The sequence below is a fragment of the Lampetra fluviatilis genome, chromosome 46 (genome assembly GCF_964198595.1).
Source record: "Lampetra fluviatilis chromosome 46, kcLamFluv1.1, whole genome shotgun sequence".
NCBI classification, from domain to species: domain Eukaryota; kingdom Metazoa; phylum Chordata; class Hyperoartia; order Petromyzontiformes; family Petromyzontidae; genus Lampetra; species Lampetra fluviatilis.
In genome coordinates this window covers 8,522,014-8,540,706 of record NC_136320.1, presented here as the reverse complement: position 1 = coordinate 8,540,706, position 18,693 = coordinate 8,522,014, and the positions used below count along the sequence as shown (strand labels likewise).

At 45.9% G+C, this 18,693-nt stretch overlaps 1 protein-coding gene across 4 annotated transcripts in view; it reads left to right on the top strand.

The window, feature by feature from the left end:
* The window catches only part of EPS15L1 (epidermal growth factor receptor pathway substrate 15 like 1), a 111,009-nt gene that overhangs the window by 78,728 nt on the left and 13,588 nt on the right, over positions 1-18,693 (top strand). For 3 of the 4 annotated variants that reach the window (XR_013640087.1, XM_078877073.1, XM_078877072.1), the window contains exons 21-23: positions 1,772-1,863; positions 10,644-10,815; positions 16,856-17,034. Coding sequence is in view for 3 of the 4 variants with exons in the window: in XM_078877073.1 (XP_078733199.1) it covers positions 1,772-1,863; positions 10,644-10,815; positions 16,856-17,034 (443 nt within the window). In the remaining variant the exon portion in view is untranslated. The remainder of the gene's footprint in view (positions 1-1,771; positions 1,864-10,643; positions 10,816-16,855; positions 17,035-18,693) is intronic. The other variant, XM_078877074.1, reaches the window with a different exon arrangement.

Sequence of the window (18,693 nt, the reverse complement as noted above, 5' to 3'; positions counted from 1 at the left end):
AACACTGCCCATATACTCAACACTGCCCACAGACTTAAACCTGCCCATCGACTCAACTCTGCCCATTGACTCAATACTGCACCATAGACTCAACACTTCCCATAGACTCAACACTGCACCATCGACTCAACACTGCACCATAGACTCAACACTGCCCATAGATTCAACACTGTACCATCGACTCAACACTGCCAATAGACTCAACACTGCCCATCGACTCAACACTGCTCTTGCACATTGAGCAGTCTGCCTCTTTAACCTTCCATTCCTGTCTTAAATCCCCACCTCTCCTCTATTAGCCATTCTCTTCCCTCCCCTCGTCCTCCACTCCTTCCTGTCCCTCCCCACTACCATGTTGTGATCCTTAATTACACTTATATTGTTGTCACTAATTCCCCAATCCTCTTAGCAGGTCCCTGCAAACCACTACGTCATGTGCCTTGAGTGGAGGCGCCCTATGAGTATAAATTATATTTATTGGATAATTCTTTGCAGGACCGTGAGAGATATCTGCAGTATGTGGGGTGGGAAGCCTTCGTCCTGCAGTGAACTGATCCACGGCAAACCGTTGTTGATGGTCGCTTGGCTGTGTAAGGTGGCGGTCGTAGGCATGTGAGCGTGGGCTGTTCCATACAGCATGCACGCGTGCGTCGCCCTTTTAATAATGAATCCGATTCTCATTCGCGTGATAAAAAAAATTGCTAAAGCATGTCAGTCGCGTAAGGAGCCAAAAAAAACTAAGTACGTATTTTATTTTTACTGTTTAAAAAAAAACGCTCGAGGCATAACCATTAGCAATAATGATGAGTTCATTATTTTGGCCCCTACAGTGAGCACAGAAATATAAAGTACAATATGAACAAGCACTGTACGTGAGCAGTGAAGCAGTACCTGCCTGTATGTGGGAGCTCAAGGCATATTTGACAGTGTTTGATTGGAATCGTTTAACAGCCGTAGAAATGCTAAAACACATGCGTGTGATTTAAATTACTGGCGAAGCGTCGTACTCGAATTATAAATGTTGTGGGTTTACTCTCCAACATATCGGTGTGCTGAACTAGTAACTAATTGGCATGTTTTGTTTACGTGGCAAACCTTACTAATTGGCTGTGTCGGGTGGGGCCTGGTTTAACCACATTTATATTTATGTGATCTAACCCAAAAAAACCTCTTATGGATAATATTGGTCGCCAAAGCCTACGTTTTAAACAAAAGCATGTCATTTACTGCGTGTGTATGTGCGTGCGGGTACACATCTCGGTCATCTCAGTCAGTCGACCCGTGGCACCTGGGTCTGCCCCGTGACCTCCTGCCAGCGGGCGTTTGACATTTCACGTGGCCTCAAGGTGCACATGGCCTGGCACAAGCGTCGTGGTGACGCCACTGCCACTTAGTGGCGAATGGCGGTTGTTGTTGTTGGGTACACATATATATATCTCTATACACGTGGGGAGTGGTAGTGCAGTGGTTAGCGCACTGCGCTACGAACTCGGGGACCCAAGTTCGAGCCCCGCACATGGCCAACGTCAGTGACGATGATCTGAAATGGTCATTGGCCTCTTCAAGGTTGACTCAGCCTTAAATGAGTACCTGCTACGTTGTGTAAACATCACAACTGGGGAGACAAAGGTGGTCGGACGTGGTGCAGGCCCACCCACCCCCTCGTGTGCCGTGCCGGCGTTCATAGGCGCTGGACCAACAGCACTTGCCTCAAGTTTGTTGAAGTCTGTATGGGGCGTCTTTGTCTTTGTCTTTGCTCGTGTGTGTGCAGCGGGCAGTGCTGACCCGTTCTCATCGCTGGATCCGTTTGGGAGCAGCACGTTTGACAGCCAAGGCTTCGCCGACTTCGGAAATTCATCTCGAGTAAAATCACCACGACATTGCGACATCCAAAACAAACGTTACGATGACGACGATAACAATGCCGTCAGTAACAATTGTAAATTCCCATACGGGGCAATGTCATATGTCCGACCGTTACATATCCGCGGTGACTGACAACCCGTCCTCGCCCAGTGCATCATTTTTGTGTTGCGGTGTAACCGGCCATTCACTGTAGATGTTCACAAATCTGACATTTTCTCACGCGGTGATGTGCTCTTAATCTTGTGTACATTCTCTTGCTTCTGAATAGCAGTAAAACATTTCGCCATGTTTAAGGCAGTTTAATATTTTATCTTGCCCAGTAACCGATGTGTGCTTGATGTAACCGTCATTATCTAGAGGTGTGCACACATCCAATCTTTCACATTTTCACCAATGGCTCAGTTGCAAGTGAGTCTGACACGTGGTGTTGCGCTCTGCTTACAATCTGTTATGACACTTCTGATGAGCATGGTTGGCTACATACGGTGTGAAAAAGTTCGACCTACGTACTTTTCACAAGTGATTTATTTTTGTTGATCAGTCTAACATCTTAATTTATCTTAATTGAATGAAAAAGGTGAACATTTAACTTGTTTCCAGGCGCATGCTAAATATACATATATATAATTGCATTTATTTTCAAATGTATTGCTGAGAGATTGCGTGCAGTATAATGGCGCTACTGGCGTAGGTTAATTTTAAAGACTGCTATAAAATCCCACCCCATACCCACACTGACTATTCTGGTCAGTGTGGGTTTGTGGATGGGATAGTTCCAGAGCTGGTTCAAAGATCACCCAGCACTCACATTAGCCGCAGCTGACAGTCACACTCGGCTCGCAGGGTTTAAAGCGCTGTGCGCTAACCACTGCACCAGTGTGACACCATTTGATCACCTCATCACTGACGTAGGCCGAAATCCATTCACAGCTGGATTAAAATACAGGAGAACCCCTCTTAACGACCACCCCTTTTAACGACTAATCGGTTCTCCATAGAGCCCAATGTGCAGTGTATAGTAGTGTCGTGTGTAGTGTATGGTAGTGTAATGTATCGTGTAGTGTATAATGTAGTGTATAGTAGTGTAATGTATAGTGTAGTATGTAGTAGTGTAGTGAGTAGTAGTGTAGTGAATAGTAGTGTAGTGTATAGTAGTGTAATGTATAATGTAGTGTATAGTAGTGTAGTGTATCGTGTAGTGTATAGTAGTGTATCGTGTAGTGTATAATGTACAGTGATACCTCGGTTCACGAACGCTTCTGTTCACGAACAACTCGGTTCACGAACAGAAAAGTTCATAAAAATCTGCTCCGGTTCACGAACTCCGCTTCGGTTCACGAGCAGGAGCCGCGGCCATTTTAATGCTATTTCCAGGCTGTCACGTGGTCGTGACTTCCTGTAGGAAGATCGTGGAGAGAAGAAGAGACACAGGAAGAAGTACTGGGAGTACTGTGAAGACACTTTCAGTGACTTTTTGCTTTTTGGTGTGCTTTTTAGCACATACAGTACTGTACTGTACTACTGTACTGTACTTACTGTATTGTACAGTTCACCCGTTTGAGTGCTTACTGAAGTCATCTCAAGCAAGGTTAGTGTTCTCTCTTTATACATTACTATACTGTACAGTACTAATGTGTATTGTAATTTGTTTCATATTTTTGTGCTTCAAAAACCAAAAAAAAGGTCAGAATGGATTAACCGGATTTACATTGAACCCCATGGGAAAATGTGCCTCGGTTCACGACCAATTCGGTTCGCGATCAGAGTCAGTTCACAAATTAAGTTCGTGAACCGAGGTATCACTGTAGTTGTGTAGTAGTGTAATGTATAGTAGTGTGTAGTGTAGTGTATAGTAGTGTAGTAAATAGTAGTGGTGTATAGTGTAGTGTATAATGTAGTGTATAGTAGTGTAGTGTATAATGTAGTGTAGTGTATAGTGTAGTGTATAATGTAGTGTAGTTGCCTCCATAGAGCCCAATGAGTTCGCTTACCGACAATTCCCCTGTTAACGAAGGGCTGTTGTAGGTACAGTAAATATAACTTAATGCATTGATTAACCAGGCTTTTAAAATGATGTGTTTATAATGTTGTTAGTATCCTTAAGTATTCATATAAATCAGGGGTCGGGAACCTTTTTGAGTGGGAGAGCCATAAAAGCCAAATATTTCTAAATATATTTCATTGAGAGCCATATAGTATTTTTAACGTATAATAAATTAAATATGTCTTACTTTTAATGCGACTTCTGGTGCTGCATGGTTTTGCTGATGGTCTTGTAGTCTGGTTCATACGTGGTGAGGTTGAGCTTCATGCAGGCGTTGAGGCTTCCATCAGTTAAACGTGAGCGTAGGTTGGTCTTAATGTTCCTCATATGCGAGAATGACTGCTCACATGCATATGTAGAGCCAAACATGGTCAATACGGCAATACTCACGCTGCATTGTGTGGTATGTCACAGGAAGCTCGTTCCAAGTTTTAAGAATCAGCTGGTCTTCAGGTTGAAGATTTTTCAGTTCTGTCCACTTGTGTTCCCTCGCCAGCTCTGCTCGCTGTCGCGCAAGACTTTCCAACTCTCGATTAAGTGACTTGAACTTACTCATCCACATGTCTGATGCCTTCAGGTCAGCAACTTCCAGCTCAAAGTCTCCGATAGAGACCCCGGGGATGCATGTCAGGTCGACTTTGTCCACTGCACACTCATGTGGATGAGTGATGAACTTGAAAAGACCAGTGCGCGCACGAAATTCTCCAAAACGTGCTTTGAATGACTGCAGGAGATTGGACGTAAAGCCGAGTGGAGTCACTTGCTAAGCATGCATCTCTAAATTGTCGCAGTCTTTCAAAGTGCAGAAGACGACCTGTTTCAATGTCCCTGAGAAAGACTTCCAGCTTGCTTTCAAATGCAAACACTGCTTGTTGAAGGGATGAGATTGTATTTCCAATACCTTGCATTTTCACATTGAGCTGGTTCAGATGGCCAGTTATGTCCACGAGATAGTGAATCTGCAGGAGCCAGTCAGTGTTGTCTAGTTCAGGATGCTTGATGCCTTTCATTTCAAGAAAAGTCCGGATTTCACTCAGGCAAGCTGCAAAACGGCTGAGCACCTTCCCCCTTGACAACCAACGCACGTTGCTGTGTAAAAGCAGACCGGGATAATGATTCCCAACTTCTTCTAACAGAGCTTTAAACTGGCGATCATTTAAAGCTCGGGCAACAATAAAGTTGACCACTCGAATGACCAGCGACATCACCTCACCAAGCTCCTGGCCACACGTCTGAGCGCAAAGCGCCTCCTGGTGCAGGATGCAATGAAAACTTAGGATGGCTCTCTTTTCATGTTCACGGAGAAGCGCTACAAATCCTTTGTTCTTCCCCAACATACAGGGTGCACCATCAGTACAGACAGAAATAAGTTTATTCATCGGTAGTTTTTTTTCTTTAGCAAACTCCATGAAAGACGTGAATAAATCCTCTCCTCTTGTTGTCCCTTTCATTGGCAAAACAGCCAAGCTTTCCTCACGCAGTGTGTCACCTGCAGCATACCTGGCAATTATACTGAACTGAGATAGATGGCTAACGTCTGTTGACTCATCTAACGCGAGAGAAAAGTATGTCCCGGCGTTTATGTCCTTAATTTGTGTTTCCTCGACTTGATTTGCCATCATGATGCTACGATCGTGAACAGTTCTTGCTGACAGAGGCATGTCTTTTATTCGTTTGATTATCTTGTCTTTATTTGGGAAGTCATCAAACAGTTCATTGGCCACATCAAGCATGAATGTTTTGGCATACTCGCCATCTATGAATGGCTTTCCATTCCTTACTATTGCCAAAGCACCCGCAAAGCTAGCGGAATTCCCGTCACCTTGCTTGGTCCACACACGTAGTTGCTGCTGACTCGTCTGCACTCTCCGCTGTAGCTCTTCGCATGCCTTTTTCCTGCTGTCCCCCGCTGGATATTTCGATGCAAATGAAGCATGGTGCGTATCGAAGTTCCGCTTTATATTTGACCGTTTCATCGATGCAATTTTATCATTGCATATTAGACATACCGCAGATCCTGCTCTCTCCACAAATGCAAATTCCTCTGTCCACGCAGCCTGGAATGCACGGTAATCATCGTCTTTTTTTCTTTTCGCCATCTTTCCCGTTACAAGGGTTGAAGCGGATAAACTAGTTGGCTATCTGATCAAATGGATTTCTTCACCTTTACAATGACCCGTGACATGCTCGCGAGCCATTGCTTCCCGACCCGACCCACGGGTCACGGGTCACGGAACCCGTGACCCGTGAAATTTATCTTCAAAACTAATTTCTGTTTACTTTAAAATGACACAGTATTATTAAGCAATATCACAAGTATTTTAAAATCAGTTCCAAAGCGATTTTTTTTAAAATATTATTATTATTTTCAACTCAATTGTCTGGGAGCCATATGCCATCACCGGAAGAGCCATATATGGCTCGTGAGCCATAGGTTCCCGACCGCTGATATAAATTCTTTATAAATATTATAAAGTACGTTTTTTTGGTGAAAAAGGGCACTTTTGATGCTATTGGAACTAATTAAAGCCTTAACGTGTATTTCCTATCCTTGCTTAACGACCAAATCACCAGTTTAAAATAAATTACTTGGTTATCATCAGGACACATTTTTTTAATGTAATTCTTATTAGGTCCCACAATGTAAACTTTGGTATCCAACTCTTGCAGTCTGTTTAGGTGCTATGAAGAAGGGCGGTTTCGCAGAGTGTCGCCTGTTCTATATTTTTTACGGTTTAAGGCCCACGGTGTTATTAACAAACGTGTGTAGAGTTTTTTTAGTTGTGAATTAAGTTTGTCATTGAATATTGTAAACACTGCTCCTTTAAAGAACTCGACGGTAGCTTCTAACCTAGCATCGGAACTCGGGGCTGTCCGCCTTTTAATTTAATATTTCGGTATGATAATATCTTTTTTTTAAAAAGGTTATTAAAATTCCAACCTGCCAAGTTCTGAGGGGAACTTATAGAATTTAATAGGATTTTTGGTGGATTTATTAGGATTTTTGGAAGATTGTGGGGAATAACGTTAGTAAAAATCGATGTTAAACATCTACATTGCCGGAGGGAACAGTGTGATATTGTTTGAATACATTAACATGCATTATGCAAAGAACCATGCAACTTGGTGACCTCACAGTTTGAGAGTGCAAGGCTGTTGATTCACAGTCTAGAATGTTTTAAGTGTAAAAGTTTAGTGTTTTTTTGTAATTGTATTATATCACACATTTGTGAAAGAAAACTATTTCAAAAGGGTGCTAAGATTTCTTTAGTTTAATCACAAAGATGTTGCAAACTTTACACCCAATTTTCTTTTTTTTCGTCTAACTTTTAACAATATTTTTTTAACGTTCGGCAAAAGTTTTTTGCGAGTTTATTTCTCTCCAAGTGTTATTTTAACCAGCATGGGAAGTAATTTGGTGTTCATGGGGTGTGAAATATCCTTGCATTTTAGAACCTCCGCTACTTCAGCCTTTTCCATTCACCGGCTTGTTTTTACTTTCGGTGAGTGCAAGGCCAATGCATTGCATTGACTGTGTCCTGGTGAGTATTAGATGCACACTGGATTTAAACAAAAAAGCAGTACCGTCTTTTAGTCCGGTGTTATGGCCTTCCTGGCCACAGTGGCCGCTTATCCCATACATGTGTTGCCTGATTTGAATAACTGTATTGACACCAACACACAGCCACTTCAAACGTTACCGCATTGTCGGGATTGCAAGACACTTTTAACAGCGTCACAAAATTTACTAACTTTGTCCTTTACCGCAACCTTGTTTTTCCGCTTTCCAGGGAGATTGAATATTTCTGAATTGTTTTTTTATTCCTGCGAAGTGTTGGTTGTAGCTTACATTACGAGGGCATCCGGCAAGCCGGAAAATATAGCCGTGGGTACGTTCAGCCTATCAGATACATGTAGTGGGACAATGGTGATGTCTATGTGGCAGGTGTGTACAGGAGGGCCTCTCTTATCATTGAAGAAAGTTTTAGAAAAAGGGTTATGCATCATGTCAGCATCGTGGCTTTATGAAGCAGCAGGTGAATATAGGAGGTGAACGTGTAGCCAATACCGTTTCTGATGTAGATATCAGGCTATGTGTTGAGCAGCTGAGTGTTTTCGTTCCATATACACAGGCACTCCACTTTCACCGACACCCACAACTAAGTAAAACTAAATCTAGCAATTTGATTTGGTCAAATGTCTCAATGTGGGGTCTTCCTGAAAAATTGAGTCCTTGATACTCGGTGATGCTTTTGCCAAGATAATTTGATAAACTTTTTTTTTTACCAGCTATACAGCTCTTTTTCAGAATTTATCTAGCCACAAATGATAGATCAACAAAGTGGCTTATCACGTGGAATTTTATAGCAGCCAAATACTCCAAACGCATGTTTCTAAATGTGGAGGGAAAAACCGGAGGACCCGGAGAAAAATCCACGAGACCTCGGGGAGAGAGACATGCAAGCTCCAAATATACAACAGGCGTCTGGGTCTGGATTGAACCCACATCCTCCTGTATACCAGTTTACATCTCGCCACTGTGGCGCCCCAATAAAAAGAGGATTCTTTCAAATGTCCTTTAGCTCTGGGATTCTTAAGTTGAAATGGCAGAACCATGTATCAAACATCAGCTGTGAAATATAGATCATACCAATTACCACATCGTAGAGCCCCACCTGTCTCCGCTGAGCTGGTCGTTTCCCCAAAGCGCCGGCTTTCAGCACCCTTAAGGTCACGCCAATCAGCAGAGAGGAAAAGGCAGAAAGTAGAATACTCCCTGGTGCTGGTGAGAAGGTGCTTTTGATACGTAGAGATTTTATATATAAAACGAACTTATTCCCACAGCAAACAGGCTTGGAAATGTTTTTAGTAAGGGCAACTGTTGGACTTTGATGTTGACAATGGTATGGGTGTTGAATGGGACTCCCATTATAGAGACTGCATTCACTACACTGATGATGTTGAACATGAGTGTGATGGTGGTAATGGTAATGACGTTGGGCGGTAGTGCAATGGTTAGCGCGCTGCACTACGAATATGGTGACCCGAGGTTCGATTCCCGCTCATGGCCAACACCAGTGACGATTATCTGAACCGGTCCTAGGCCTCCCCTCAGTCGATTCAGCGTCAAATTGAGTACCTGGTGCGGTGCGTAAAACATCGCCACTAGGGAGACAAAGGCGGCGGGCGTGGTGCTGGCCACCCACCACCTCGTGTGGCGTGCCGGCCTTCATAGGTGCTTCTCGCAAACAGAACTTGCTCCAAAAGTATGTTAAGGCTATATGGGGGATCTTTGTCTTTGGTAATGAAGATAATGAGTTGGGCAATTCTGGCTTGACAATTCTCTTATTGTGTGTGCAGTGATTCTGACGACGTTGAGTTCAATCTTTGCCCATGCACATTATTGACATTTGGTATCTGAGTCTGCTATGAGCCTTTTCTAAGTTAACTCAACCTTACTTGCCTTCTGTCTGTCCAAGGATGGGTGTATTGCAGTAAATCTGAAACTTGCAAGCGAAAAGCAGACCACGACATGATATTCATTGCATTAATGTGCAATTTGTAAGGGTGCGGTGACATGGACCTTTTTCATTTTAAGCTTATAAACCCTTAATCTTGATTTGAAGCTTTCGTGACTGCAGGAATCCATACTCTTTGGTTCTTTCGGTAAAGTCACGTAGGTATAAAATAAAATAAATCACGACGTTTCGGGCGCAACACAAGCGTCCATCTTTCCCACCTGATGATGGATGCTTGTGTTGCGCCCGAAACGTCGTGATTTAGAATCCCTTGTTCATCATGACGTCCTTTTTACTTCGAAGTCTCAACAGCGTCACGGAGATCGCGTGACGTGAGGCTTCTGCCTTTGTAGTGAGGGTTGTGAGTTGACACCGAGGAGGGGGGAGGAGGCTCCTTGGCCCCCCATGTGGAGTTACGTCACCCGCTAATTATTATGAATGGAGGGGGGGGGTCCATTTGGAGGACGTCACCTGATCATGAATATTAATGAGGGGGGCTGGTCGATGTGGAGTGACGTCACGAACGTTAAGGATAGACATTGCTGGGTGATTATGGTAGGTATGGTGATAATCATGGTCATGTAAATGACCATTGTAATATTACAATCTAAAGCTTGTTTTTATCAATCCACTTTTGTAGGAAGGTGTCTGCTTGGTTTTTGGAGGTAATTGACCATACTTCACCACACTGGCTCGTGATGTTTGGTGATGTCCAAGACTGGTTCAGATTTTACTCGCCGCTGATGTTAGCCGTGACCTCGATTTAAAATCTCAGGTCACCGGTTTCAGAGTGCAGCGCACTGCACTACCGTTCCACTCTGATGTATATTCAGATGATGAAAATCATCATCGTTTTGTTAAAGATTTTTAGATGATATTGATTATGGAGAAGATCCTGATTAAGATGATAATTATTTATTTAGCACATGTTGGTGATGATGATGGCTGTGCTGATGATGATAACAATGATGATGGTATTAATGATATCACACATGATGGTGATGGTGATGATGGTATAAGACACACGATGGTGAAGATCATCATTGTTATTATAATGGTGATGATTAGAATCAGATAGACGATGGCAATGATGGTGGATGGTGATGACGATTACAACAACACACACATATGGTGACGACGATGGTCCACGATGATGGTGACGACGACGAAGGTGTTGTAATATTGATGAGCCGCTCCCGCTGCGTGCGCTGCAGCCCGGCAGCACGGACCCATTCTCCGACTCGTCCGGTGGGGCCGCTGCGGGCGACCCGTTTGGCAGCGGCGCTTTCGGTGGTGGTGACGACCCGTTCCGCTCTCGCGAGGCCGTGCCCAACCTGCCCCCCAAGAGGAGCGCGCCACCACGGCCCAAACCCCCCTCCTCCTCCGGTGAGTCGCCCGCCCCCCCCAACCCCCCCCCCCCCGTGGCGCTGGACGTAACGGCCTGCGGTGGACTCTACCCCCGCCACAAAGCAACTAGATGGTAACGCCCCCCCGCCCCCCTTTCCGGAACGGCCGCCCGAAGGGCCCCACCTCGGTGCGCTGTTTGTTTTTGGTGCGATGCCCGGAAATCATGCCGAGACAGCACGTGGCACGGCCAGATAGCACCACGTCAGAGTTGCAAAGCACAACCGCGGGAAACCCTTATGCGGTAGTGGTGCTTGATTATGTCCGGTTACGCGCGTGCGCTCCATCTAAAGCTTTGCGCGTGCCACGGCAGCCGGCAAGGATGGCTTCAACGCCTCACTCGCCCGCAACAGTCCAGCATTACCCATCACTTGATAGTCTCTCTGGGCTTGAAAATTGTATAATGAGCTTTGCACCTGAAATGAGCACTTGGGTTACGGCTCACTCCCGGCACCTCGGCGCGGAATTAAATTTACCCCGTGATGCGCTCGTTAATGATCAGCGGAGACGACATTCGGTGAAAAATTGGCTCTTCAGTCTGGTGCAGCTACCGCAGCAAGCGGTTGTCTTCTCACGGCCATTGCGTGCCTGATTGGCAGACGCGATAAGATGGAGCGTGTCGTGCCAAGGAGGGACTGCAGTTTGTGAGCGAGGGATGCGACGACGACGATGATGATGATTGAACGGCATCTCATGTTAACGGGCTGCATTATAAGCGAGTGAATATACACAACTGTGCCGACGTGTGCACGCCCGCGTGTGCTTTTCGTTCATAGAGGCATTCACAAATGTTTATAAAGGTATTCGTTCAGCATCAGTGAAAAAAAAAAAAAACTCCACTAAATTACTCCGTTTAGTCACTCCGTTTTATCGTGAGGCGGAGCGTACGCCGCCACTCACAATGCTGCGTGCGCATCCCCAATCATCAGGTGATAGGGTGCTAAGTGCCCTCGGATAATTGCTGAAATAGTGCGGTGGTTGAATTGTAAATAAAAATTCTTTTTATTAACTAACTCCTTTTGGGTGATTTTAATGTTATTTTTTGTGCGTATCGAGTAAATTTATTTTCACCACATTTTAATTACCGCAACCATGGGTCCCGCCGTGCGTGTTCGATGTTTTAATTTGAGTGTCACTTCTTTTTTTTTCAAAGTTATAATTTGCACAAATTAACAAAGAGTAAACGCCACAAATAAAAAGAAAGCCTGAAAGCGAATGTAAACATCATTATAAAGTGATGACACGTTTTCAAAATGCGTGGGGGCATAAAATAATAGTAGCGTGCGCGATTAAAATCTCGGCTTGCAAGAGAAGATGATTACATTTTAAATTTAGTATCAAGTAATTTTTAAAATTTAAATTCATAAGTATTCAAAAGCAGAAGCCGCTCAAGCGGAATAGTTTAAATGACAGGAAATGCCCAGATGATTTATTGACGGCAGGTGGTTTGGCATTTGATTTTCCTTTTAACTATTTTATAAACGTTGTCTCTGATGAGCTACGTACACTGTACGGTTTATTTTATACGACGGTTCAATTGGTGTTCGTACACGGCAGTGAAAAATGGCGCGCATTTATATCTGCAAACGAGGGAGCCCGCATTGGCTCCCTGGATTATTCTCGTTTTTCCACGGTTGCTCCGTGAAAAACCGCGTACCGCTTTGTAGAGGCTTCAATTATGAATCTTCGCATCACGAATTGCTTTTATCCGCAGGCTCATTCTCGATCTCGATCAGTGGCATCGCCGTTTGATTTCTTGAGCATCTTTCCTGCAAAGCGGGCTCCGCTGAGATGAGTCGGTGTGCAGTGGTTCATCGCTGTGTTTTGTCAGATTTCACGTCCGTTTTAGCGTTCATTCTCATGTCTCTCTGAAAGCCACCGCCGACTTCAACCGTGCACCAGAAAGTTCATATTTCCCGAAGGGGGCCGAAATGTTCACGACGAAAAAAAAACGAGGTGTTTTCTTTTTTTTACTTTTCAGCTATGAACAATTCCCCGAGCGCCACACAGTTAACACTATTTACGCCTCAAATTAGCATTTCTGCATGGAATCATGCCACTTTCACGTCACGTTAATTACTGCGGCCCTGAAAGCGAGCCAGCACATCCTAACATCTGCGCGAATCCGCAGTCGTCTCGTGCGGTTTGATTGAGCCAGCGCACACCACCGATATGCTTCTGTCCTCCCTTCCCGAGCCAGTGCGGCATGCCACAGCCGCCATCCTCATACAACTTTCGTGAACCCTGTAAATATTTTCCTTTCGCGGTCCGTAAATGCTCACGTAAGTACACGCAAGCGTGCGTCCAGATTGCCGGGGCTTTTAAAATTGCGGGTAATTGACAGTTTTCCTTGAAGCGTGTGAGTATGTTCATACACCGCCGCTCTTCCCGCACGAGGCTGCTTGCCCGCTAAGCCTAATAAGGTGAAAGCTTGCCGCAATTATGGCCCTAATTTAAAACGCATTATTCCACCAAAGGCCCATTAAGATTCCCACTCTTCTCGGCCTCCCGCAACGTAGAACGCGTTGCTTTAAAGTGCCCCGGCCGATGGACTTTTTTTCCTTAACTCTGAGCGTGTAGCCGCGTGTCACCTCGCAGCCTCGCTTTCCGTGGCCTCGCAAAAACATTAAAAGCGTCGCTTTAGTGCATGAGTGGCGCTCTGCACTAAAGGGCGTCAAAGGAGCAATGCTTTGAACAAACGAAATGTAACAATGTAATTGTACGGCGGCTTTTTAGTAGCTCCTCTTGGGAGGTGGTGCGTGTTTGTGCCGACATACATTTGCAGGTTGGAGGAATTTTAAATGAATCGAAGGTCTGCTTTTAAAATTTCACCTGTGCTTTTGTGTGTGCTTGTTGGAGAGACACGGCCATTTTTTGCTGCTAGCATGTTTGGATGAGCCCCCTTTTTGCTTAACGTGATCAACCTGCCTGTTGGAAGAGAACCTCCTTCATTTAGCCGCACGTAATTCTTCTGCAGAAAAGCCACGCGCTGCCCTCGCATCAATTCTGTTGGCGTCAAAGATAAGCAGAGATAGGCACCTTTGTAATGTCTGACTTTGCCCGAGAGCAATTCTCCCTTCAACACACTATCAGAGTGGCTAAATTGTGGGCCTCTAATTTACGTACCCTGAGATGTGCAGTCGTCGGTGGATCCTGACTGAAGTATCACAGGGAGTCCAAAAGCTCCTTCAAAGAGGCCTTGTAATCTTCTACACAGTAGGGGAACACTTTCCCACAATCTCTGCTGCGAAGATTGTTACTTGACAAACCGATCACGTATATATTTTTATTGACAGAGCTGGAAATGTAGCCAAATCAAGTACAAAACCAAATGTAGCGACACCAGTTATTCTGAGTGCAGTCATCGGTAACAGGGCTGAGACCATAAACTTATGACATTGAGAGAACCTGATTTTCACCACCTTGTGAAAGACCCAACACAGAGGATCTCTGGGTTTGATTTTCCACGAAGCTCACGGTCCACCCTAAACCACATTCACTGCAGAAACCAAAGCAGATGCGGATACCTGATGTACGAATAGAAAATGTAAAACTCTTCAGTGTGCGACTGTGGTCATCCAGAACCGACCGTGCAACATGTAACGACGCAATTCCCCGATCCACAAATACGAAGGAGACATCACAGCGATGCACTCCGCTGCTGCTGACTTGGTTATTTGGCTTGACCACCTGAATGTGAAATTACAGTTTTTGCTTTGCGTCTACATCAGTAGCCGTACGAAACAATACATATTTTCAGCACAGGCCTGGTGTCACCACAGCACGCTCACCTCGGAGTCACCTACAGATTTCAGGTCTTTATGAAGCTGCCTGAAAGACATCGCCAGGGCAATGTGCCTCATTCGTGATAACTGAGACACTGGCACATTCTTACTTTGCCAAGGGACATTCATCAGCATTTAAAAGGAGAGGGGACCCTTGTTGTTGAATATGACCAATTATTATTATGATATCTTCAGCTTTGTGGCATTCAAACGTTTGAGAGGGGGGAGGGAGGCAGTGGTCATGGCCATTTAATAGTCATGCTAATCGGTGCCTTTTAAACTATTGTACCACTGATTGGTTATTTTTATGTTTGAGCATATCAGTGCATCATCGTGTGATTGGCTATCATGTCACCATCACTGTGGTATCGCGTAACTAACTGCAAATGCAGTGCAGCCACTTATTAATGGAATAACTTATATATAAGAAGACCGCTTTAAATTATGCTGCACCTTAGATGCATAGGCATCTCCCTACATGGCCTCAGCTTTTCACATCATCAACCACTCTTGATAGGCCAGTCGAAGAAATATGCGTGGGTTGAAATATATTTGTGATGGAATTTAACAAAGCTGCCTCTATATGTCTGTAAAAACTTTGCGTTTGTTTGATTTCACGCAATGTAACATCATTCTTCCGTAAATGTGACACCGCGATTCAGAGCACGCGCAAGGCGCCCACTGTTTCTGTTAATTGCTCGACACAAAACGAAAAGTAGAATATTTACAAAAGTTGACGTGGGTCACGCACAGCACGCTCGCATTGTTTCCCTGCCCGTGTTTTGAAGTAAAACTAAATAAGTTGGCGCGTTATATCGCCGCAGCAGCCGTGGCAGCAGCCGCGGCAGCAGCAGCGTTGTTCGTGAGGCAGGTGGGTGTGGAATTTATGAGCGCTTATGTAAGTGCGCGCGCACACAAGTGCGCACGATCGCGCGCTTTGCAGTCTCGATCAAAGCAAGGAAGTTTTCTATCAAATGTTCTTGTCGCTGAGGTTGTTTTGAGATCGGAGACCGATGGTCCTAATGGGTCCTTTCACAATTTTTTCACTGCGAATGCCCCCAAAAATGCCCTCGCAATTAGTTCCATCTGGCAGGTACGGCGATGTGTGTTTTAAACGCGGTGACTCGTGTTCGTTCGGCATGAATGTAGCGCTTGAAACTGGGTGTGCTCATATGTTTAACCGCTGTGCCTTTGTGCGTGGGCTAAATGCGAGTGCTATTTGGGTGAAACGAACAAAAAAAACACATTTAGTGTCTCTTGTTGGTCTTGTCATGCGGTTTAATAACTGTCACTCACGCAGCGTTCCTGGACGCTTAGCCGCACAGACATTGAAGCAAAATTCCATGCAATTAGCATTGACCAGAGTCAAGGCACGCATTGACGAGGCTCAACACCACCAATTGGTTTATCTGTCCATCCCACCCATTCTGTCTTTCTGCACAGTTCTACAATAAACAGGTGCCATTCAGTGGATTAATTAAAGCGAGAACCCCGGCTTAGATTTTTTGCGTTTGTGCTGCCGCACAGCTCTCCGCTGCGTTTTCGGGTCGCGTGCCGCCTGTTGTTCCGGCACGATGTCCGATGTTTCGCGACACTTCCTGGGAGCTTCTTCAGGACACGGATCGAAATAAGCTCCCGGCGCGCGGAGCGAGATGACGGGACGTCCTGCCGCTGAACGACACGCGGCGCGATCTGACAACGCCTCGGAGTGCCGTGCGAGAGAGACGCCCGCGTGATCACCAGCTGTTCTTTACTATTCTTGCATATGGCAAATATGTTCAGCTCAGCCTCGACGTCAAGCTCTGCTAGCCACGAGAGGGTTTCAGGAGTCCTCTGTGGACACTTCACTCGATTCGTGAGCACCTGACAGCAAATCTGGAACACGTGGATGAAGGCATCTGTGTGCCAATGCGCGTGCACGTTATTAAGTTGTTTGTTTATCAGTGGTAAGATAGTAGCGACGAGACGTTACCGCACGCGAGGCGCGGCGCAAGCGACGACGGCGAGCGACAGAAAAAGTGAATGGAAATCCCAGCCAGAGTTGGTTTTCACCCAAATCGCATGTCCTCTCTCGACAAAGCCAGCGACAAATGCGCACGGTACTAGCAATCGTTGGAGTTGCCAGGTGTTGTTGGAGGTTTTGTTTCGCCCCCCACCCACCCCTACCCCACCCCCCTCCCGGACCACTGGCTCTACACGACCTGTCGCGTGCTGCGTGCGCTGGACTTGTCTTGCAGGGACGTCCACGCCCACTAAGCGAGCCGAGGCATCAGACGCCTCGCTCCCTTTCCAGCCTTTCGGTGGTGGGACTGATCCATTTCACTCTAGAGGGGGGTTTGAGGAGGAAGGGTGCGGCCGGACCGACCCATTCTCGGCCACGCAGCCAGCGCCAGGCAAAAGCTCTAAGGGGTTTGGCGTAAGTCACGGCCGGCGATGTCTTTGCTCTGACTCTCTCCAGCACCATTTCTTCCCCCCCCCCCTCCGATGCTTCCTGTCTCCTCTGCTCATCGCCGCACAGTGCCGTTTGGGGAGCGTAATTCGTACGCTCCTTGCTACCGCCCCCATCCCCATGCCACCCCTTACTCTGTGCACTAATCTCATGGAAACAAATAGAAACTAACACGAACGTGATTTTTTGCTCATGAGCCCCCACCCCACCAACCCCCGCATACATTCGCTCCTCGCGCCGCTTACTGCCATGCACATCACGTACGCTCTCGACTGAATTGCATGCGACTCGACTGAAATGCGGACCGTTCCTTATCTTTGCCGGCACGTTTCGTTATAACGGCAGTGGCACTTGAGTGCGTAGAGCGTGCGTGCGTGCGTGCAGCATGCGCATTTCAGCGAGACGTTTGCATGGTTCGGGAATGCGCTGCTTGTGCTTCTGTGTAGTTGTTGTGTAGCGTCCGCGAATGTTCGTTTTGTGCCTGTGTGCAACTTTGAAATGCGAAATCATTACCTTAATGCGGATCTGAACGTGGTGTTCTTTTCTAACGTGCGATCAAATTTGAGGGTGAATGTGCGTGCTCTGTGTGGTGTGCAATTGCAGGTGCCTATCGAGTTTTGAGTGTCTCCCTGCCTAATGTGTGCTTCGTTTACCATGTGTTTTTCCAGGATTTGAATGTACGCGTTGCTATTGTTGTACGTACTAACCATGCCTCTGTGTTGTGGAGTGTGAATGTATCAGGCCCATTGCAATGTACTGTGTTCTGTAAACCTTTCTGCATGAAAATAATTATCCAACGGCACACAACGCTCCTCATCTAGCTCGAGCCCGACGCCAGGGCGCTGTTTTTTTTTGTCTTCATGGTTAGGTGACTAAAGAGCCTGGCGGCTCAGCTGTTATGCCGTTCACTGGGTTTGCGTGATTTTGTGCAGTGTGAATTCCACGAACAACCCGGCAATCGTTCCAGAGGCCCACGCACTGCTGATGAGACGCAGAAGTTGAAACAAGTCCAGGATTATCCTGCTAAAAAAAAGCATCTGGAAAACATTGGCCAGCAAGCCGTATAGGTAGATGAACTAAACTGCCATTTAATTTTTCACACGGTGAAACAAATGATTAGTTTTTTTTATTTACTCCTTAATTATTTCCCAAAATCCATCATGACTCTGGACCTACAGGGGTGGCGACGACACTGGCGATAACCGAGGTTACAAGAGTAGCACATTTTACAGATGTACTTACGGGGGGGAGAAGCCTTCATCCAGCAGTGGATAGACAATGGCCGATGGTGACCAATCCACCGGGATGGAGCGCAATAAAGCATTTTGAATTACGACTTGTTGCTTGCGGGGGGTTAGAGGTCTTTGCGCTGAGCTCTTGTGGCTCATATCCGTCACGAGGCGACACCTCTCCTCAACGGACGATCACGCTGATGATGATATCAGTGATGTACGACTCGGTGCTTTGCGAGCGACACGCACTCCGTCTTCCGTCGTCCACCGATCATCTCCGTGCGCGTGTAAATTGGGTGACAAAGCGCGACGCATGCGTGCCATTGATCGGTTGACACGGACGGATGAGCCGCGCCTGGCCGGTGAGGCCTGGAGTCTTCCATCGCTGGTAAAC